This window comes from Trematomus bernacchii, unplaced genomic scaffold (genome assembly GCF_902827165.1).
Source record: "Trematomus bernacchii unplaced genomic scaffold, fTreBer1.1, whole genome shotgun sequence".
Lineage (NCBI taxonomy): Eukaryota > Metazoa > Chordata > Actinopteri > Perciformes > Nototheniidae > Trematomus > Trematomus bernacchii.
In genome coordinates this window covers 68,730-92,712 of record NW_022987711.1, presented here as the reverse complement: position 1 = coordinate 92,712, position 23,983 = coordinate 68,730, and the positions used below count along the sequence as shown (strand labels likewise).

Below are 23,983 nucleotides of genomic sequence, written 5' to 3'. Positions count from 1 at the left end.
GTTAATATACAATACTATTACTAACAGGACTCACAGGAGAGACCGGAGTAACCAGGGGGACATCTGAGGACGTATTAATACTGTTAATATACAATACTATTACTAACAGGACTCACAGGAGAGACCGGAGTAACCAGGGGGACATCTGAGGACGTATTAATACTGTTAATATAAAATACTATTACTAACAGGACTCACAGGAGAGACCAGAGTAACCGGGGGGACATCTGAGGACGTATTAATACTGTTAATATACAATACTATTACTAACACGACTCACAGGAGAGACCGGAGTAACCGGGGGGACATCTGAGGACGTATTGATACTGGGGGGGACCTGACACCTGATTATTTAATTTCACTTTTTTTCACCAATTTTGTTGGTGGAATTTGCCTTTTTTCGCAGTATTCTGACATTTTTCTCAGAATTCAACTTTTTTTTTAACTATACTTTTTCTCAGAATTCAACGTTTTTCCTCAAGATTTTCTATTTTTTTTTCTAACCCTACTTTTTTTTTTACTTTATTATTTTTTTCACTTTTCCACTATTACTAACATAACTCACCAGAATAAACGGGGGGGCACCTGATTCACCAGAATTCAACTTATTTTCAGAATTAGACTTATTTATTTTTTATTTGCTTCTTTTTTTTTGTTGACTTTTTCTCATAAATTGACGTTTTTTTCAAAGTTTTCACTTTTTCTTAGAATTTGATTTTTTCATTTCTAAATTCACTTTTTCTTTTGAATATTACTTTTCTTGTTGTTTTTAAATCACTTTAAAAAAAAAATGTACTAACACGACTCACAGGACAGACCAGAATAACCAGGACACTTTTTCCCAGAATTTGACATTTTGTTGGTGGAATTTTTCTCAGAAATAGAATTTTTTTGGGGGAATTTGCTTTTTTTCTTGAATTTGACTTTGTGTCTAAATTGACGTTTTTTTCTAAGTTTTCGCTTTTTCTCAACATTTTCACTTTTTCTCAGAATCTAAATTCACTTTATTTTTACTTGACTTTTTTCAAATAAAAAAAGAATAACTTTTTTTCAAAAAAATTCGTTTTTTTCAAACAATCCTATAACTAACACAACTCACAGGACAGACCAGAATAACCAGGGGGACACTTGTTATAAAATATATAATAATACACCGTTTTAATATGAATTATACTACACAACTTGTGCTTGGGGGACACGTAGGGACAGAAGGATAATTGATAACTCTGTTTTATGGACAGTGTTACTAACAGGAGGACATCTGGGGACCAGAAATAAAACTCTTCAGGAAAAGTGTTTCCAAACCGCTAACAGATTACAGAGCGTCCTCGTGCTGTGATTAAAAACAGCTGAGAGGAGAATCAGAGACACTGAGAACAGAGCGAGAGAGAGAGGACTTGAGCAACGGGTCATTGAAGGAAACTCAAGTTGTCAAATACAAATGTATTTGACAACTTTAGTTTCCTTCAAACTTCTTCTATCTTTATGTCCATATGTTTCTGTTTTGGTAGTAGATTGGTCTATTAAAGGGAGTTCAAATGTATTCTTTATATTTCATAGTGTGTATTATTTGGAGTCTATAGTTGTATGATAAAAAGAATCTCACATTATTTTGATTTGAAACCCAACAATAATTGTGAACATTTTAAAATGCAATGCTTCTCTCCAGTGGCCCCCGAACAATTCAGAATGTTTGTGGAAATGCAGGAAATGGGATTTTGGATTCAAATCGAGAACATTTCTCAGGTGGAGGACCCCCAGACCCCCTCTTTGGTGACCCCCCCCCCACTTCTCAAACCAGATTTACACCCTTTATTATCTACACATGTATATATGTATGTATATCTGTTACCTGCACTCCTCGACGTCGTACGCGTGCCCCATGGTGCTGAACTCCACGGTGGTGGTCTCCATGATGATGTCGCTGAGCGCCACGCTGACCATGTGGCTATCGTAGATGGTTCTGATGCTGATGCTGTCGAGGTCAGCGAGGGTCATCAGGAGGTCGTCCCGAGTCACCGGCCGCCCGTTAGAGTGCTGCCACTTATCCTGCAAACGGGACACACAGCTCGTTATCAATCACACACCGGGACACATATACATCGTTACAAAAGGACTTGTTCAAGTTTATTTGATATTAAAGGTCCCCTATTATATTATATAATATATGCCTAGAAATAGTCTAATTAATAGGAGACATTTAAAGGTCCCCTATTATACTGTTCTTCATCAATATATTACAGGTCTCAGATATATGAACCTGTCTCTGATTGGCTGAAACACCAAACAGATCATTGCAGCATCCCATAATCCCCTCTGTTTTAGCCCTGTTTCCAAGAGACATGAGGAAGTGGATTTTGCACAATAGGTGACCTTTAAGATAACGTTTCTGGTACCTCAATGAAGCTGATCTCCCTCTGGTTCACCACCCGGGAGGGGGTGGGTTTTCCTCGTTTGTAGACCAGCCGGCGTCCGTTCCCCACCAGGATCACATCAGGCTTCTCCACCGGCTCTGAGAGGCCGCGGGCCAGAGTGTAGCGGATCTTAAACTTCAGAGTGCCGCCGTACGAGTCAATCTGGAGTCAGAATGTTTCACAAAAAATGTCAGAATTGTCAGTTTTGAGAAAAACATTTAGAATGTTCTGTTTTTTTACCAAAAAGTAAGAATGTCCAGTTTTTACAACAAAAGTCAGAATGTTCTGTTTTTACCAAAAAGTACGAATTTTCTGTTTTTTACCAAAAAGTAAGAATGTTCAGTTTTTACAACAAAAGTCAGATTTTTCAGTTTTTTTTCTTAGAAAAAGTCAAAGTTCTGATTGTCAGTATCTTATGCCCTTTCACACCAAGGCTTTTCCCGTTCTAGCTCCGTGAGCTTTTCTGGTTCGGAACCGGTTCTTCGGTTCAGCTCCCGCTCTGTTCACACCGCTCAGAGCCTGAACTGGTGCTGCGTCATCCTTTGCGTCATGACGTAACCGTTTGCGTGCCTGCTTCATAAAGCCAAACCGCGCGGAAACCCCTCACATCGACAACAACAATTGACCGATTGTATTGAAGCGCTACTCGCTTTGCTCTGTCGAAACGAAATGGAAGAACTTTACTACCAACTTTACAGCCGTTACATGCTACATTCAAAAGTGCTTTACAATCATCATCATCAACTTCAACAACGATTCCGTAGGAGAAAGAAGGTACATATACGTCCTATTCGATGGCGTTAGAGCTAGCTGTTGTTAGCCTCTGCATGCGCCAAGCTCAAAATACCCGGCTTTGCAGCATTAATTACTTCAGGTATAACATTCAAACTGATGCCCCTGCCCCCCCCTCCGACGTAAGCGTGACGTATGCGGTGCTTGCTTTCTAGACCGACAACTTTTTGGTGCTTGAAACGAACCGGATTCCGGAGCTTAGAGGCTCTCCGCTGCGGTGAGAACAGGAAAGAACAGGTGCTTTTCAAGCTCCAGCTCCGTACCGGCCCTGGAACCGCGTTGGTGTGAAAGGGGCATCAGTGTCATTGAAAAGCCCTCAGGCTTACAAAAGACCCCCATCACCCACAAACTGTTCTGGTACCGCAGCATCCGGACTAAAACCACCAGACTCAGAGACAGTTTCATCCCACAGGCAATAAGACTGTTAAACACCTGAACTTGAAACAACATCCTTAACATTCATCTGGCTGCTACTTAGAAATGATTTATCTAATATATCATATTCCATTTACTTGTATATACACTCTTATTGCACTATTTCTATTCTATTTTATTTGTATTTACTTGCACTGCATCTGTTTGATTGTGTTGCTCTGTTGGAGGAGCCTGTGACCTCAGATTGTCATTGATGAATCTACACTAGCTGGGAACTGGTTTATCGCTCGAGAGGCTTTCAGAAGCTTCATCCCAACAGACTGTATCTGGGACAGGCGTGTACTACCTGTCGCTCAACAAACATTGGATATACTCTGGAATGTAATGTAACCAGTATGAATATGACCTGTATTTGTCCCTGTATATTGGGCTTATAAACAAAGCAGCAGCTCCTGCTCAGGCCTTAGTTTAGATATTCTCAGCCTTAGTTCAGACACGGTGCTTGTATATATAAACTTAACACCAAAAGTAAGGACATTTGTGTTTCTTTGTTGTAACAATGTATTTTTTGTTCCTCACAAATGTAGAAAACAGGCTTTCCAACGATATACGATGTATTGCCAAGAAGTATTGTTGCATTGTTGTTAAGTTTATATATTGTATATATGTATAACTTCTGGATATCTCAAGGAGCAGACTGGAGACAGGAGCTTGTGTATATAGTGACAGACATGACCCCACCTGACACCACCACGTATTGACTCTCTTTGGACAGCATGCCTCCTTATGAATGATTTCAGGTTATATCATCAAACGATCTCTGCAGCTGGGTGATCATGTTTATGCACTATTAGTTAATCCAGCGGTGGTTTGAAAGTGTACAACGTCTGCATGACCTAGGGACGACCCCTGGAGATTGGGTTGGGAAAGGCCAAAGCAATGAATAAAGTCGATGACAAACCCTAATTCAAGTTTCAAGTCTCTCTCACCATGAGCTCAGCAGCTGCAGTGTGGATGTGTCAATGAAAAACTGAAGTCCTCCTCCAACAGAGCAACATGAATATATATAGGACATAAAACTAATAAAACAGAAATAGTGCAAGAAGAGTCTCTATACAAGTACATGGAATTATATATTAGATACATAATTAGGAAGATACAAAGAGATGAATGTGTATGGATGCTCTATAAAACGTCCAGGTGTTTAATAATCTCATGAGGCGCTTTCACACCGGAGTACTTTTCCCGTTTAGTTAGAAAAGTAGATAGTGCCTGGAATTTTGCGTTCAAACCAAAAAGAGAACTTAGTTCATGAAAACTTTCCCCCCCTTTTTAGTCCCTGCTAGAGAGGTGGTACTTTCCTGGGGAGAAAAAGTACCAATTTCTGATTGGCTGGGCGAATTACAAACCACGCCCCGTAAAACTCTGAAAAGTGTTTTGAAGCCGCCATTGTATTTGCTGGCATTAGCATTATTAGCATTAGCATTAGCCCAGCGCACAAACGCAGAGAGACTAACTTATGGCAACACAAAAGAAAACATGGGAGCGGTGGAGATGAGGAGGTGTCGGCGTTCTAGCGATTTCCTCTGAAGGCTTCAGTAGAAGCTGCTGGGAGTCCCAGCAGCTTCAACTGAAGCCTTCCCCAACTCCGGGGACTTCCGGCCGGGGACTCCGGGTGGCAGTATACGCCGTGAAGTGGTTTGTGGCCTGCCAGTAAACCCAAAGCAGAAGAAGAAGAAGTGACGTCAGCGGCTTCATTTGCGTAATCTTCCCTCAGGGAACTTATTCCGGTGTGAACGCGATCTGTACTTAGTTCCATGGGGGTACTAAGTGCTGGTACTAAGTGCTGGGCACTAAGTGCTGGGTACTAAGTGCTGGTACTAAATGCTGGGCACTAAGTGCTGGGCACTAAGTGCTGGGCACTAAGTGCTGGGTACTAAGTGCTGGGCACTAAGTGCTGGGTACTAAGTGCTGGGCACTAAGTGCTGGACACTAAGTACTGGGTACTAAGTGCTGGGCACTAAGTGCTGGGCACTAAGTACTGGGTACTAAGTACTGGGCACTAAGTACTGGGCACTAAGTACTGGGCACTAAGTGCTGGGTACTAAGTGCTGGGCACTAAGTGCTGGACACTAAGTACTGGGTACTAAGTGTTGGGCACTAAGTACTGGGTACTAAGTACTGGGCACTAAGTACTGGGCACTAAGTACTGGGCACTAAGTACTGGGTACTAAGTATGGCAAAGTACTTGGTGTGAAAGCGGCTATGTATGTTCTGTAGGTCTTTAAACCTGGTCCTCACCTTGCTCCCCAGGAAGTGGCGGGGCAGCGTCCAGAAGGAGTCGAGGTTGAGGAAGCGTCGGGATAGGTCTACCAGCTGGAACTCCTGCAGCTCGGGGTTCACCAGCAGCTGGGTGGAGGACAGGGGGGGGGTGCCGGGGCGGGAGGGGTACGAGACGTTCACTCCTGCAGGAAGAACCACACCGTCAGCATCAGTCAGTCAACACAGAGAACACTTGGAAGTATATTATTGTAGTCATATTCAAATCAGTTAAATGAACACCTTTGTTGAAATAATCTATATTATAGATATACGTCTCATACGTGCTTTTGGAGATAACGTATCAGACATAAATAAAGTTGGATTGGATCTGATCATGTGTTGCAAGCCATGCTCCTGAGTTTCATCCTTGAGTTTATTTAAAGAGACCTTTGTACCATGAATGTGCACATGTCTGTTATTTAGCATAGGGTCTATTTAGCATAGGGTCTTATTTAGCATAGGGTCTTATTTATTATAGGGTCTTATTTAGCATAGGGTCTTATTTATTATAGGGTCTTATTTAGCATAGGGTCTTATTTATTATAGGGTCTTATTTAGCATAGGGTCTTATTTATTATAGGGTCTTATTTAGCATAGGGTCTTATTTAGCATAGGGTCTTATTTAGCATAGGGTCTTATTTATTATAGGGTCTTATTTATTATAGGGTCTTATTTAGCATAGGGTCTTATTTAGCATAGGGTCTTATTTATTATAGGGTCTTATTTAGCATAGGGTCTTATTTAGCATAGGGTCTTATTTAGCATAGGATCTTGTAACATGTGTAAACGGTCCAAAGGTATAGTGCTGTGTAAACTAAAAAGAAGAGATAGAAGCATCTGCTCTTGGCGGACACGTGTTCTGTCTCCTATCCTGCGTCTCTGTTTCTATTCTGTTATATCTTGTAACGTCTCGAGTGTCTGAGGTTTGATCCACGGCACCTTTGAAGTCCTCCTCCTCAGTGAAGCGCAGGCATGATCTGGCCTTCCGGTAGCGTCTGGTGCCTTTGCAGTTCCTTGGAGGAGTCCGGCACAGAAACAGGCAAACACCGCGACCCTGAACGCTGTGAAGTGACCCGAGGGGACAGTTCCCTGCAGAGCCATACAGAGGAACACAAGGGTATGCAAGGGGGTTCGAAAGGGGGTTAGAAGGGGGTTAGACAAGAGGGTTAGAAAGGGGGTTAGAAAGGGGGTTAGAAAGGGGGTTAGAAAACAGGGTTCGAAAGGGGGTAGAAAGGGGGTTAGAACGTGGGTTATAAAGAGGGTTAGAAAAGGGTTGTAGAAAGGGGGTTAGGAAAAAAAACGGGGGTTTAGACAAGAGGGTTAGAAAGAAAGAGGGTTTAGAAAGAGGGTTAGGAAGGAGGGTTAGAAAGGGGTTTAGAAAGGGGGTTAGAAAGGGGGTTAGAAAGGGGGTTAGAAAGAGGGTTAGAAAGAGGGTTAGGAAGAGGGTTAGAAAGGGGTTAGAAAGGGGGTTAGAAAGGGGGTTAGAAAGAGGGTTAGAAAGGGGGTTAGAAAGGGGTTTAGAAAGAGGGTTAGAAAGAGGGTTAGGAAGAGGGTTAGAAAGGGGTTAGAAAGGGGGTTAGAAAGGGGGTTAGAAAGAGGGTTAGAAAGGGGGTTAGAAAGAGGGTTAGAAAGGGGGGTTAGAAAGAGGGTAGAAAGAGGGTTAGAAAGGGGTTAGAAAGGGGGTTAGGAAGGGGGTTAGAAAGGGGGTTAGAAAGAGGGTTAGAAAGGGGTTAGAAAGGGGGTTAGAAAGAGGGTTAGAAAGAGGGTTAGAAAGGGGGTAGAAGAGGGTAGAGAAAGAGGGTAGAAAGGGGGTTAGAAAGGGGTTAGAAAGAGGGTTAGAAAGAGGGTTAGAAAGGGGTTAGAAAGGGGGTTAGAAAGAGGGTTAGAAAGGGGGTTAGAAAGGGAGTTAGAAACAGGGTTAGAAAGAGGGTTAGAAAGGGGGTTAGAAAGAGGGTTAGAAAGGGGGTTAGAAAGAGGGTTAGAAAGAGGGTTAGAAAGGGGGTTAGAAAGGGGTTTAGAAAGAGGGTTAGAAAGAGGGTTAGAAACAGGGTTAGAAAGGGGGTTAGAAAGGGGGGTTAGAAAGGGGGTTAGAAAGAGGGTTAGAAAGGGGGTTAGGAAGGGGGTTAGAAAGGGGGTTAGGAAGGGGGTTAGAAAGAGGGTTAGAAAGGGGGTTAGAAAGGGGGTTAGAAAGGGGGTTAGAAAGAGGGTTAGAAAGGGGGTAGAAAGGGGGTTAGAAAGAGGGTTAGAAAGAGGGTTAGAAAGGGGGTTAGGAAGGGGGTTAGGAAGGGGGGTTAGAAAGAGGGTTAGAAAGGGGGTTAGAAAGGGGGTTAGAAACAGGGTTAGAAAGAGGGTTAGAAAGGGGGTTAGAAAGAGGGTTAGAAAGGGGGTTAGAAAGAGGGTTAGAAAGGGGGTAGAAAGGGGGTTAGAAAGGGGGTTAGAAAGAGGGTTAGAAAGGGGGTTAGAAAGGAGGGTTAGAGGTTAGAAGGGGGTTAGAAGGGGTTAGAAAGGGTTAGAAAGAGGGTTAGAAAGGGGGTTAGGAAGGGGGGTTAGAAAGGGGGTTAGGAAGGGGGTTAGAAAGAGGGTTAGAAAGGGGGTTAGAAAGGGGGTTAGAAAGGGGGTTAGAAACAGGGTTAGAAAGAGGGTTAGAAAGAGGGTTAGAAAGGGGGTTAGGAAGGGGGTTAGAAAGAGGGTTAGAAAGGGGGTTAGAAAGGGGGTTAGGAAGGGGGTTAGAAAGGGGTTAGAAACAGGGTTAGAAAGAGGGTTAGAAAGGGGGTTAGAAAGAGGGTTAGAAAGGGGGTTAGAAAGAGGGTTAGAAAGAGGGTTAGAAAGGGGGTTAGAAAGGGGGTTAGAAAGAGGGTTAGAACAAGGGTTAGAAAGGGGTAGGAAGGGGGTTAGGAGAGGAAGTTAGGAGAGGAAGTACCTGGGTTAGGAGAGGAGATGAGCGTCAGCACGCCGTCGGGGATCCCGAACACGAGTCCTTTGGCGTTGATGGCCTCGCAGGTGTAGGCGCCCTGATCCGCCTCCTTCACGTCGCGGATCGTCAGCGTGCCGTGCCCGTTCTCATTGGTCATCGAGATCCTGGGAACACAGTGGATGAAGAGGGGTTCAGTGCAAACTATTGTCTCATTTCTATATGCTTATACTTTGCTTTCCACTGCTTAATTTAAAGCATATTGTCATGTGTTTGCACGTCTTGGTTATGAAACTTAATAAACAGAGTTTTGATTGAGATCTTAGGAACACAGAAACACATCATCTCTGTTATAGAAATACTGATTAGCTTTTAAAGATTTATTTAGCCCTACACTTATGACAGGAATGGCAGATTTGCAGGAGGTTAGATCACATTCGACTTCACTCTAAATCATTATGGGTCCCCAGGTAGTACGAGTCCTGACTTCAGCTCTCTATAATAATCTCCAGATGTAGAGTTACACAAAACTCCATAAAATCAGCACTCAGTTTCTAACCACACACACAGCAGCCGACGCCCAGAATTAACATAAATATCTCTCAGTAATTAAAGACACACGACCAGATAAATCATTAGAGAAACACAGGGCTAAATCAGGAGTGTGTGGAGAGGGTGTTTCGTTAGGGTTTATTGCACTGTTTTTCGCTTTGGATAAAGCTTCAGCTAAATCAAATGTATTTTCAGGTAATTAAAACTAGTGTTTAAGAAAGAACAACATGCTGAGGCACATTTTGTGTACTCCTATGTGAAATAAATACTTGAAAAATATGAACGACAAATGTTCGTTACTAAGTGCTTGTTATCATCAGTTTATATGTAGAAAATAATCATCATGTTCTGCTGCATATTAGATCAGCCTTTATTAGTGATTTGTATTTTAAGAAAGGCTTTCTGTACAGGACAGTGCTCTTTAGGTAATGCGTTGAGAATATATATATATGTGCAATATAAATACCATTACCATCAATACAAAACACTCTCTGCTATATAACATATAGTGGGAATGCTGATACAGCATTCCCACTATATGTTATGCTACGGACGAAAAGTTTATTATTCCATCCAATTATTTTGTCCGTCTTCTCCTCCCACATTCAACATCGCAGAAACTCCGTTCAAACATCAAAACGTTCAGCTCGGTCAGGAATCGGGCGCTATTACTTTTATCATTCATAACTTTCATAATTCCAGAGATACATCCCATAATACATCACATTTTTAACATTTGAACTTTAACATTGCGCAGCTCGTTAAGTTAGAGTGCGTGATGTCACAGCTAGAGGGTAGGAAATCTTGAAATTTCCCTTCATATCTTTTTTTAAAACTGCCATAATTCCCAAACCCTACATTCCTGAGACATAATTTTTCCTGACAAACGTAGGAAAACATCTTGTAGCTTGAACAATGACAAATAATGAAGCAAAAATAATTCAACAAAATGCCTCTTGAGGGCATGAAGTGACAAAAACGTTCAACATGTCTCCATTAAAACCCATTGTAATTTCAGGCAGATATTTCCTCACAGCAGCAGCCGCACACCTTTAGTTAAACTGCCAAAAAGGCCACATTCTTAACCCAAAAGTACACAAAATTACACTTCAGCTACTCAACTCCTTGACTATGCTTCAACGTTTTGAAATTCACAGATATCTGTTATGGTTCTTCCACAAAACGTTCAGCATGTAAGAGGTTCATCTCTCATTCAGAACATGCAAAAACCTTTGATCGCTACAGAGCTCGTTAGCTCAACTATAAACACCTAGATGGTAATGGAACACGATGATGTCATCACTCCAAGGACAGCGTCAGTTCTAAAAATGTGCAGCGAAGAGAGAGAGAGAGAGAGATAGAGAGCGCTAGCTATGAGACGGAGCGAGTAGAGAGAGAGAGAGAGAGAGAGATAGCGAGATCGGATCTCTATCTATAGATCTATCTCTCTCTCTCTCTCTCTCTCTCGCTCTCTATCTCTCTCTCTCTCTCTCTCTCTCTCTCTCTCTCTCTCTCTCTCTCTCTCTCTCTCTCTCTCTCTCTGCCGTTTCCATGGAAACGCATCCCTCGCCATAAAAAACGATGTCGCTATAACTCCTATGAAAATGTTCAAAAAGTGCTCAAACTTCACATGTGTGCTAACAGTCCAGCCGTGAAGACATCTACGGGACAGTTTTGAGATTTCTTCAAATGCCGTTGCCATGGCGACAGACCCCTCGCCATGAAGCACGATGTCGCTGTAAGTCCAATGGACACGGTCCGATCGCCCCCCAATCTTCACTTGTAGATCACCGGTCCATGCCTCAACAGCTCTACGCCAAATCTGAGATCTCATGCCGTTTCCATGGAAACGCATCCCTCGCCATTAAAAGACGATGTCGCTATAACTCCTATGAAAATGTTCAAAAAGTGCTCAAACTTCACATGTGTGCTAACAGTCCAGCCGTGAAGACATCTACGGGACAGTTTTGAGATTTATATTCTGCTGCTTTTCCAAGCCTTTTTACTTTCTTTTCTTCTCTCATCACACATCCAAGCCCCCAGTGTTCATGTATCATTTCAATCTAAATTCTTCACTTTCTTCTTACACATTACTTTTCAGCATAAAGCATTCCCACTAGCAATTACTTCAGGAATTGCATTCTCTAGTTATTAATAATGTTCTATAATAACGTGCAATTACATATCTGCCACTACGTTTTTTATATTAATTATGTGACCGTCTATGTTTCTTGTAGTTATTTAATTGCTCTTTTTACTGCACTGTTAGTGTACAGTTTTATCATCGTATCTTCGTCATTCTTATCAGCTGGATTTCTACGATCCCTGAATAGTTGTATTGATTAAAATGAAGTGTCTACAGTTGTATTGCGGGTACAGAGGGAGGGTTACCTGCCGCTGAGGGGGATGTGCCCCCAGTTGAGTCTCCAGGTGATGATGGGGGTGGGCACTCCCACAGCCTGACAGGTGAACGTCACCGTCCCCCCACGCGCCACCTCAATGGACTCTTCCGGCGGGCTGGTCACAGAGGGAGGGGCTGCAAAGAGCCAGGAAGACGATTCAAACACAGAATAATGGACATGGGAACGGGACAGGAATGCAGCGAGGCGGCGGGGACCATGATGTCAGGGGAATATCCTAACTCTGCTCTGAGGACGGACAATCAACCCTCAGTTCTCAGGAATGGACGTCCCACAAACAGCTCAGTGTCTCAGAGGAGACGAGTGTGAAGAGAAGTTCAGAGACAATGAGTCACAGAGATCTCAGAGGGACCAGACGACACGATACGATCAAGTCATTTAACATAACAGCACAATCACTGAGCGAAAAAACATTTCCTCCGTTTTCTTGGTGTTGATCTCAAGAGCATCGTTATCAGTCTTTACAGCCTGTTGGTGCAGCTCAGAGAGACAGAAGACAGATTGAGACTTACTGCAGCCGTATTCGTCCGACCGGTCGGGGCAGTCCGGCTCGTCGTCGCACTGATAGCTGGCCGGGATGCAGGTCCGGTCGCTCAGACACTCAAACTGCTCCGGAGCACAGCGGTCCCCGGGGCCCTTCGTGGCTGCAGGACGAAAACAATCAAACGATTCAAAACAACTCTAATCACAGGAGACTAACTCCAGTTTCAAAAAACAGAATACATGGAGACTTGGCTCGGCCTGTTCCCATAGCTATGTTGTAAATGTATCACCTGATTATGGACAAGACAGTAGGCGTTTTGTAAGATATATCCACATGAACTCAACCTTCCTTTACGTTTTTTACTTATTGTAAGAAGAGAAGAAGGAACCCTTAACAGACCCTCAACCCTCCCACAGAGGGGAAATGTACATTCTGCATTTGACCCATCCTAGTGTTAGGAGCAGTGGGCTGCCATATGTACGGTGCCTTGCACAGGGACACCTCGGTAGCACCTGGTCTTTTGGGGACTTGAACCGGTGACCTTCCAGTTCCTAAGCCAAGTCCCTACAGACATTGACATTCATCAATTTAAATAATCGCACAAAATGTGGACTTTGAGTATTTTTAAGTTATTTGTTATTTACTAATTGTCGATGTTTGGACTTGCCATACAACATTTTCTAGTTTTCGATTCATGGTGCAGCACATGGATATGTCTTTGAGTTTTATTTTACCTTTATAGACGTCATTTAGCCATGACCCGATCATTTTTGAATTATCGACTTATTGACTTATAGCATTTTGAGCTGCTCCTGCAAAGCAGCCCTTTGAAAGACCAATATATTTAAAGTAATGGAGACTCACGGCAGTCTGTCTCGTCGGAGTTGTCCTCACAGTCGTTGTCTCCGTCGCAGCGCCACAGCTTCAGGGCGCAGCGGCCGTTCTTACATTTGAACTCGTTGGGTTCACATGGAGAGGGAGTTCCTGTGGAAAGATGGAGAGTTACAGGAAGATATTCACACAGGTATAAAACAGCGATGTCTGAGAGAATAACATTTTCTATGCTCAAAATGTGTCATTGCGTGCTCAGGATAGAGGCACAAAAATAACGCCATATGTGAGAGAGAACAGGCACCGGGCTCTGCTGCATTTTAGTCATTTCTTGTCCACTAATCTTAGCCATGGATAAAAACGTGTTGCCGGACAGAATTGATGTTTTTTCTCCGTATAGAAACACCGTCACTCACCACATCTGTTCTCGTCGCTGCCGTCGTTACAGTCCCTCTCCCCGTCACAGATGTAATCTCGGGGGATGCACTCTCCGCTCTGACAGGTGGCCTGATCGGCCCTGCAGGGCCCCGGGGGGCTGGGGGGCCGCACTGGCTTCCTGCTGGTGCTGGTGGTGGTGGGAGTCGTGGGGACGATTGGAGGAACCGTCTGCCTTGTTTCTGAAATAAATCTCTAATTTAACTTAACGTATGCACCTGTGATATGATGGTCATATGTTTAAAAAACAGTGGTAGGTAGCCTCGTAGCTGCAACTGTTAGTCAACCATGCTACATCCGTCTTACAGCCGTATTACAACCGCGTAACAGCCGCGTAACAACCGTGTTACAGACGTGTTACAGACGTGTTACAGCTGTGTTTCTGGCGTATACCTGCCGTGTTCACAGCTTTGTCACAGCCGCCTTACAGCCATGTTATAACCGTGTTACAGCCATATTACAGACGTTTTACAGCCATGTTACAGCCGTATTACAGCCTTCTTACAGTCTTCCTACAGCCGTGTAACAGCCGCGTTACAGCCGTATTACAACCATATTACAGCCGTATTACAGCTGCGTTACAGATGAGTTACAGCCGTGTAACAGCCACTGTCTCTCACACTCACCACAGTTGTTCTCATCACTCATGTCTCTGCAGTCCGCCCGGTTGTCACACAGATACTCCATCAGGATGCAGGTGCCGTCACCACACCTGTGTTCATCTGCCATGCAGGGTCTGATGGCGGGGGTTACTGAGGGAGAGGGGGGGCAGCATGGAAACATCAGACACATGCAAGCCAAGGCTACAGCCGTTACACTACAGTCACATCACGACAGTCACATCACAGCCGTTACACTGCAGTCATATCACTACAGTCACATCACAGCCGTTACACTACAGTCACATCACAGCCGTTACACTACAGTCACATCACAGCCGTTACACTACAGTCACATCACTACAGTCACATCACAGCCGTTACACTACAGTCACATCACAGCCGTTACACTACAGTCACATCAGAGCCGTTACACTACAGTCACATCAGAGCCGTTACACTACAGTCACATCACAGCCGTTACACTACAGTCACATCAGAGCCGTTACACTACAGTCACATCACAGCCGTTACACTACAGTCACATCACAGCCGTTACACTACAGTCACATCAGAGCCGTTACACTACAGTCACATCACAGCCGTTACACTACAGTCACATCAGAGCCGTTACACTACAGTCACATCACAGCCGTTACACTACAGTCACATCACAGCCGTTACACTACAGTCACATCACAGCCGTTACACTACAGTCACATCACTACAGTCACATCACAGCCGTTACACTACAGTCACATCACAGCCGTTACACTACAGTCACATCACAGCCGTTACACTACAGTCACATCACTACAGTCACATCACAGCCGTTACACTACAGTCACATCACAGCCGTTACACTACAGTCACATCACTACAGTCACATCACTACAGTCACATCACAGCCGTTACACTACAGTCACATCACAGCCGTTACACTACAGTCACATCACAGCCGTTACACTACAGTCACATCACAGCCGTTACACTACAGTCACATCAGAACACAATGAAACACATCCAGAGCTGCAGACATGTCGTTACATTGCGAGGAGGGGATCTTCAAGGACAGGAGGATATTATTATATTCATATATATTCATGTTTTATTATAAATATGTGTTTTGCATTGAGTTTTCTGTAAAGTGTAACGTTCACTTTGTGCTATAGGGAAAGATGGACTGCATGTATTAGAGACATATTACATGTATTGAAAATGAACAATAGTAACAACTTCTTTGCAGATGACTGTTTTCTGAAGCCGTTGACATACGAGAAGGACTATTAGCTCCAAACATCCTGGAACTATTTATTCAAACTGGGATTTAATTCAAAGTGTACGCTCTTTTTGGAAACAGAAAGCCTAAATGTGGTCAGAGAGCAGAGAGAGGTGCACCCTGTCTCCTGAGTGGAGAGATACATGCAAACGCTTCTCTATCAGTTGCCATGCCTGTGGACAGAATCTCCTGCAGTGAACAGCAGCCTTCCTCTCCAAACTCATGCCATGCAAAGACCCTCCTATCCTCGGTGGGCTACACTCAGACACTCAGAAGTCACATTGGTGCTTTCATGCAAAACATTCCTCAAAGTAAAGGTCATCTTTCCCCACGGGGGGGGGGGAAGGATGCGCTGGGCTGTCTCTCTAAAGGCACTACAGTCCTGCTACAGTCCTACAGCCTCCATGCAGAGCACTTTACCAACCTGGCGCTGCTATAGGCTCCACTGGAGGCGGAGTCTTAACTAGAAACCAGAGGGAGAAGTTAAATGTCTCCTATCATGCAAAATGCACTTTTTATTTGTCTTTTATACATATATATATACTGTCAGAAACAATGAGACGTGTTCTGGAAGTAATATGGTCTGTGTTTACATCACGGCAGCATTTAGCTTTTGTTTAAGCTTTAGACCCAGAATCATCTCTTTAGTAACAGCTGGAAGAGAGGGGATGAGGCGAGAATGACCTTTAAAGACACATCCTGACGCTGTGACTAACGTCTCCTCTGAGAACCCTCACCTTCCCCTAGCTGTCTGAACTGGAAGCCCTGCACCGAGGTGACGTAGGAGGCGATGGCGCCCTCCTTCACCACGTTATACAGGACGCTGCGGATCTGCTCGTCGTTACTGTTGTAGTCCGAGCCCACGTCCAGCTCCACGAACACGTCCACGCCGTCCTCTCTGATCATCTTCCTGCAGAGGAAACAGTCAGAAACAATGAGAGAAGGGGCATCATGGGAGATGTAGTGTTCAGCTTCAGGGGGGGGTCTATACTGTGTCCTCATCTCCTCTGAATCAAAGCGTGAAACTAAAAAGTGAATACAGAAGTTTGATCTGGATTAAAAAAGAAAGATGATGGCATACACTAACGGTCCGTCCACACGGCAGCGTCGCGTTGAAGCTTGCCGGTGGGCGTGTCTGGCATGCGACCAACAACCAATCACATGAACCTCCCACCCCAGACACACAAGCATGCGGTTTGATTGGCTAGAGCTTGTACTGGCATATGATTTGATCAGGGCCGGCCCTTGGCATAGGCAGTATAGGCGAATGCTAAGGGCGCATCAATCTATGGGGGGCGCCCATAGTTATGTAATTTCATAACAACACAATTTCCCGATTTTGGATCAACAAAGTACATCTTCTTCTCTTATACTAACAGAACTACGCCTCTATTGCGTACAGCGCCCATAAACTATGGCGCACCCCCCCCCCCCAAAATCAAGTTGAACTACCCCAGCCCCAGAGGTTTATGTGAAATAGTTGTTTTTTTTGAAATAATGGTTTTAGTGTGCAATTATAGGTTTTAATGTTGTATTTGTGTTCATTTAAAATAAATCAAACTCCCAAAAAACGTATACAGCTTTTGTTAACATTGGAATTGACTGTGTAAGCGGCCGCGGGGGGGGGGGGAGCTTTAGAGAGCTCTTTCCTGACAGACTGAGAGGCTCTGATAACCTCAGCTCAGGGAGGTAAAGGCACACCTTTATATGATCATTATAGTTATAACAAAATAAGAGAATAGATTTTCATCTATTCACGCCAGCTAAAATCTTGCCTAGGGCAGCAAATTGGCCGGCCCTGGATTTGATTGGCTGGCGCTTCCGTCGACGCTTGAAAAGTTTTACTTTTCTCAAAGCGAGGAACGGAGGCAAAGCAGTTCAAAGTGAATGGGAAGCGTCTCCGTTGAAGCACGCGGCGCTGCCGTGTGGACGGACCGTCAGGCATGTGTCTGTGTTTTATTTATACAACTGAACAAAGTAAAGAAGATAAATACAAACTTTTAAAAAGTGTTGTAACCGTTTTACAGATACTTGTTATTCCAAAACAACTTCTCATAAATGCACCATAACTTTTCACGATGCGCCCGTCTCTCCTCTGCACATGAAGGCTACATGTCTCTCCTCTGCACATGAAGGCTACATGTCTCTCCTCTGCACATGAAGGCTACATGTCTCTCCTCTGCACATGAAGGCTACATGTCTCTCCTCTGCACATGAAGGCTACATGTCTCTCCTCTGCACATGAAGGCTACATGTCTCTCCTCTGCACATGAAGGCTACATGTCTCTCCTCTGCACATGAAGGCTACATGTCTCTCCTCTGCACATGAAGGCTACATGTCTCTCCTCTGCACATGAAGGCTACATGTCTCTCCTCTGCACATGAAGGCTACATGTCTCTCCTCTGTACATGAAGGCTACATGTCTCTCCTCTGCACATGAAGGCTACATGTCTCTCCTCTGCACATGAAGGCTACATGTCTCTCCTCTGCACATGAAGGCTACATGTCTCTCCTCTGCACATGAAGGCTACATGTCTCTCCTCTGCACATGAAGGCTACATGTCTCTCCTCTGCACATGAAGGCTACATGTCTCTCCTCTGCACATGAAGGCTACATGTCTCTCCTCTGCACATGAAGGCTACATGTCTCTCCTCTGCACGTGAAGGCTACATGTCTCTCCTCTGCACGTGAAGGCTACATGTCTCTCCTCTGCACATGAAGGCTACATGTCTCTCCTCTGCACGTGAAGGCTACATGTCTCTCCTCTGCACGTGAAGGCTACATGTCTCTCCTCTGCACATGAAGTATGGCTTGGATGGATCTCAAGGACTCTTACTTGATGAGCACCACGCTGACCGTCTGCACTCCGGGGACCCGGTTGTAGTCTGACTCCAGCTGCAGGGAAAACACACCAGTCAGAATAGAAGAAAACTTTATAGAATAAAAATTGCAAAAGTAAAATACAAATAAAATAGAATACAAATATGTATATAAACAACAAGTTAAAGTTCAATTAGTGCTTGTAAAATGTAGTGGGAATATACTCAGGTAAAGTACAATACTTGAGTGAATATAACCCACTATATCATCAACATTATGAGTGTGCATGATGCAGGGTGGGGGGGGGGGGGGGGGGGGCGTACCGTGTCCACCACGGCCTCGGAGATCTCGTTGAAGGCGGGGGAAAAGATGTCATCGAGCTCTGGGCCGTACACCAGAGAGTTGGTGAAGTTAACGAGCGCCCGGTAGTAAACTGAAACACAGAGAGAATCAGAATCAGAATCAGAGGACCAGACTCCAGAGGGTCAGACTCCAGAGGGTCAGACTCCAGAGGGTCAGACTCCAGAGGGTCAGACTCCAGAGGGTTAGACTCCAGAGAGTCAGACTCCAGAGGACCAGACTCCAGAGGGTCAGACTCCAGAGGGTCAGACTCCAGAGGGTTAGACTCCAGAGGGCCAGACTCCAGAGGGTCAGACTCCAGAGGGTCAGACTCCAGAGGACCCAGAGGACCAGACTCCAGAGGGCCAGACTCCAGAGGGTCAGACTCCAGAGGACCCAGAGGACCAGACTCCAGAGGACCCAGAGGACCAGACTCCAGAGGGCCAGACTCCAGAGGGTCAGACTCCAGAGGACCCAGAGGACCAGACTCCAGAGGGTCAGACTCCAGAGGGTCAGACTCCAGAGGGCCAGACTCCAGAGGGCCAGACTCCAGAGGGCCAGACTCCAGAGGGTCAGACTCCAGAGGGTCAGACTCCAGAGGGCCAGACTCCAGAGGGTCAGACTCCAGAGGACCCAGAGGATCAGACTCCAGAGGACCCAGAGGATCAGACTCCAGAGGGTCAGACTCCAGAGGGTCAGACTCCAGAGGGTCAGACTCCAGAGGACCCAGAGGATCAGACTCCAGAGGACCCAGAGGACCAGACTCCAGAGGGTCAGACTCCAGAGGGTCAGACTCCAGAGGGTCAGACTCCAGAGGGTCAGACTCCAGAGGACCCAGAGGATCAGACTCCAGAGGGTCAGACTCCAGAGGGTCAGACTCCAGAGGGTCAGACTCCAGAGGGTCAGACTCCAGAGGGTCAGACTCCAGAGGACCAGACTCCAGAGGGTCAGACTCCAGAGGGTCAGACTCCAGAGGGTCAGACTCCAGAGGACCCAGAGGACCAGACTCCAGAGGGTCAGACTCCAGAGGGTCAGACTCCAGAGGACCCAGAGGACCAGACTCCAGAGGGTCAGACTCCAGAGGGTCAGACTCCAGAGGGTCAGACTCCAGAGGACCCAGAGGACCAGACTCCAGAGGACCAGACTCCAGAGGGTCAGACATTATAAACCACATCCAGGATCAGGAGGTTCAGTTTATTACAGACGCTGTCACACAGGATCCTGTTCCCTGAGGAATATATTTTGTTATTGTACATTTGTATTTCAACATGTATATTTTCTACTTTTGTAATGCTTTTGTTTTTCTATTTGAGATGTTTACATTTTGGATTGTTTATTTCTAGTCTTCTAATCTCTCTAATGAACAATGCCAAACATTTCCCAAATTGAGATGAATAAAGTACTTCTGATCTGATCTGAGGGGAGGCACAGTCTGCACCCAGACACCGAAACACCTGGATGTAAAGCTTCTTCTCTGGGGGGTCGAGGACGAGGACACAACACAGAAACTAACAGACAGTCTGATAAAGGCAGACGTGAGACAGGGTCTGGAACAGGGTCTGGAACAGGGTCTGGAACAGGGTCTGGAACAGGGAGGTGAACTTCTGCTCATTCCGTTTCCCGTCTTTGTTGAATCCTGATCTATTTTCTGTCTGAACAGAAGTAGGTCTATGTCGGTATATTAGCGTAATCGAGCCTATTATCTCCGAGTCCAAACACAGTGTTGAAAACAATCGTACATCAGTTTAGAGAAATGACAAAGTGACCTTGTTCTACCTATCCAGGGTTTTTCTGAGAATAATACAGTATTAGAGCGATGAGCGATTAGGCCCCGCCCACTTTCCAGTGAAAATACAGCATCAGAGCGAAGTGGGAAATAAAAGTGTCTTCACGTCTTAAAGCTGCCGAGTCATATGTTGCTCCTCAAATACAAATACATCCAGAGGTTTCTTTACTTCCTCTACGGAGAAAAGGAAAAGAGACAGAAACCTCAGTTTCAGTGTCAGACCCACCGGACATCCATCACATCATTGTTCTCCGTGAAACCAAGCTGTCTCTGCCGTCTGACGCTCTGTTTGATGCTCATATTTCTGGAGTAAAAAATAAATACATCTAAAAAAATTATAAATAAATACAAATCTAAAATGTTTAATCTAAATCCCCTCCAAAATATCTGAATCCCCAAAAAATCCTAATCTGATAAAAAAATCGAAGAGAAAATGGAAATCCCCAAAAATGTGATTTTTATCCGTTTTTGAGGAACAGAAATATTGTTTTCTGGCATCACTTTAACATTTGACAGACAGAACCCTGCTTTAGTCCATGGCTTATTAACAACCCACGCTATTGCATTTCAATCTTCCATAAAGCAAGAATAGCAACAATGTGTGTTTACGTATTAATCGAATTTAAATGGGAAGTTTAGACTTTGAATTTGCAACCTGTGTTTCTCTACATCCAATAGCTGCGCTCACACCGAGTACTTTGCCGTACTCAGTGCCCCAGCACTTATTACCCCAGGGCACTCAGTGCCCCGGCACTTATTACCCCAGAGCACTCAGTGCCCCGGCGCTTATTACCCCAGGGCACTCAGTGCCCCGGCACTTATTACCCCAGAGCACTCAGTGCCCCGGCACTTATTACCCCAGAGCACTCAGTGCCCCGGCACTTATTACCCCAGAGCACTTAGTACAGATCGCGTTCACACCGGAATAAGTTCCCTGAGGGAGGATTAGGCAAATGAGCCGCTGACGTCACTTCTTCTTCTTCTGCTTTGGGTTTACTGGCAGGCCGCAAACCACTTCACGGCGTATACTGCCACCCGGAGTCCCCGGCCGGAAGTCCCCGGAGTTGGGGAAGGCTTCAGTAGAAGCTGCTGGGACTCAGAGGGTCCTCGGTTTCTGGGTTTCTCTCAGAGGGTCCTGGGTTTCTGTCAGTGGGGTCCTGGGTTTCTGTCAGAGGGTCCTGGGTTACTGCCAATGGGTCCTGGGTTTCTCTCAGAGGGTCCTGGGTTTCTGGATTTCTGTCAGAGGGTCCTGGGTTTCTGGGTTTCTCTCAGAGGGTCCTGGGTTTCTCTCAGAGGGTCCTGGGTCTCTGGGTTTCTCTCAGAGGGTTCTGGGTTTCTGTCAGAGGGTCCTGGGTTTCTGAGTTTCTGTCAGAGGGTTCTGGGTTTCTGTCAGAGGGTCCTGGGTTTCTGGGTTTCTGTCAGAGGGTCCTGGGTTTCTGTCAGAGGGTTCTGGGTTTCTGTCAGAGGGCCCTGGGTTTCTGGGTTTCTGTCAGAGGGTCCTGGGTTTCTGTCAGAGGGTTCTGGGTTTCTGTCAGAGGGTTCTGGGTTTCTGGGTTTCTGTCAGAGGGTCCTGGGTTTCTGTCAGAGGGTTCTGGGTTTCTGTCAGAGGGTCCTGGGTTTCTGGGTTTCTGTCAGAGGGTCCTGGGTTTCTGGGTTACTCTCAGCAGGGTTTCTCTGTTGGTCCTGATTCTGCACGGCTAACATCAAAGACCCTGATCAAAGCGCCTCCTCTGACCCGCTCATAATCTGATCACTTGAGAGGGTCCGCTCTCTCTTTGATTAGCGCGCTACGCTAACGAGCCGCTCTGTTCTGTTTACAGCGGGGTAAAACATTCCTGCCTCTTAACTCTCAAACGTCTTTAGTGGTAAAGAGGCGGCACCGTGGGGGCTTTGTGTGCCTCGGGCCCCTCTGGAGGCCCGCAGGGAAACAAAGACCTGATTGAGCAGCGAGTCGGACTTTAAAAGCCCACCGGGACGACCTTTGACCCCCAAACACTGCAGCCACGGCATCGAACCGCACATTTACAGAGGAACCTTAACTTTGACTTTATTATTTGCCCCTCTTGTTTGTTTGTTTGTAAAGCGGCCTTTGGTCTCTTGAAGTTATCACCGCTATAAACCATATTTAAATGTGTCTTAATGTACATTATTTAATTTCATATTCTGGTCTTGGACAGATCATATTCTATTGACATGAATATAGACTTCTTGCACTATTTTGTATTTGTATGATACATGTTGCATTGTGGGAGGAGCTCGATACATGTTGCATTGTGGGAGGAGCTCGATACATGTTGCATTGTGGGAGGAGCTCGATACATGTTGCATTGTGGGAGTTGTGGGAGGAGCTCAGGTCAGAAGAACGCCATTTCTACTGAAGCTGCTGAGCGTCTGATGAGAGACCTTTGAATTGAATTGAAAGGCGCTATACAAATGTAATCTATTATTATTATTAGGAACCAGAACCACTGAGACACAGGCGGAGAGAAACTGTGCCTGACAGACATCACCATGACCCCCCCACACTTCATTACTTACATTGTCTTTACATTTGTATTGTCTTTTTATGCTGCTGCAATGCAAACACTTCCCAAATTGGGATCAATAAAGTACTTTTGATCTGATCTGATCTGATCTGATCTGATCTGATCTGATCTGATCTGATCTGATCTGATCTGATCTTAAGACAGTTGTAATGCTAATGCTAATGCTAATAGGAGAAATCTGCAGACACAGCTAGACTTGTTTTGGAGCCCTTAGGTTTTCTTCTCTGACACTTTGTGTGTCTCCTGACACACCGGGGACACACAGTGATGTAGAGAAGACATCAAAGAGAGACTTTTGCATGATAGGAGACCCCCCCCCCACTCCCCCCCCCCCTCCAGACTCTCTTTGTGTTCAACAGAGACTGGTTTATTCTCATGTTGTTCAAAAACAGCTGCTTCATATCTCCGGGGCGAACCATCTGCGGGTCATTAGGGGGGGGGGGGGTGGCAGAATACACTATGGGACACATTCCTGCAGATCTGAGCCATGTGTCATCATGCTGTCACTGAGGGAGGGGGGGTGGGGCAAAACATTACTTTTCGTTTAACATTCATTATGTCTCTGTATGTTATATGTTTGTGTAACGTTGCCTTCTTGGCCAGGGCAGATTTGAAAATTCACTTTTTACTGAAGTACATTTCAAAGCCCTCTTTACTTTGACTTGAGTAAAGAAGTTTAGTCAGTACTTCTACTTTGACCAGAGTATTTTTAAACACGAGTATCTGTACTTCTACTTGACATCTCTGCAGACCATTACTGAGGGGGGGGCGGGGGGGGGTAAAGAGAGAGAGAGAGAGACTTACTGAGGTCCGGTTCAAAGGAGCTCTGAATGTTCCCCGGAGAGGAAGAGTCCATCTCTGTGAGGAGCAGCGAGGAAGAGGAAGAAGAGGAGGAGGACACAGACAGGGGTCAGAGGTCAAGGACCGAACAAGGAAAGCGACACCAGAAGAAGAGAGGGGTCGAGTTAGGGGCAGAGAGGTTAAAAGGTCAGGAGACAGGAAGTGAAGCCAGGAGAGAAAATGAGAGAAAGTGGAAATCAGTGTGTGTGTGTGTGTGTGTGTGTGTGTGTGTGTGT

The 23,983-nt window shown here is 45.2% G+C and overlaps 1 protein-coding gene across 1 annotated transcript in view; it reads right to left on the bottom strand.

Annotated features, from left to right (window-relative positions):
* Nucleotides 1–23,983, bottom strand: part of hspg2 (heparan sulfate proteoglycan 2) — a 172,060-nt gene that overhangs the window by 98,527 nt on the left and 49,550 nt on the right. Inside the window, 14 exon segments of the mRNA XM_034141030.1 lie at nt 1,853–2,049; nt 2,397–2,576; nt 5,883–6,046; nt 6,843–6,992; nt 8,824–8,981; nt 11,758–11,902; nt 12,299–12,430; nt 13,135–13,254; nt 13,518–13,718; nt 14,163–14,288; nt 16,152–16,324; nt 18,253–18,311; nt 18,560–18,669; nt 23,712–23,765. Coding sequence (XP_033996921.1) covers nt 1,853–2,049; nt 2,397–2,576; nt 5,883–6,046; nt 6,843–6,992; nt 8,824–8,981; nt 11,758–11,902; nt 12,299–12,430; nt 13,135–13,254; nt 13,518–13,718; nt 14,163–14,288; nt 16,152–16,324; nt 18,253–18,311; nt 18,560–18,669; nt 23,712–23,765 — 1,969 coding nt within the window.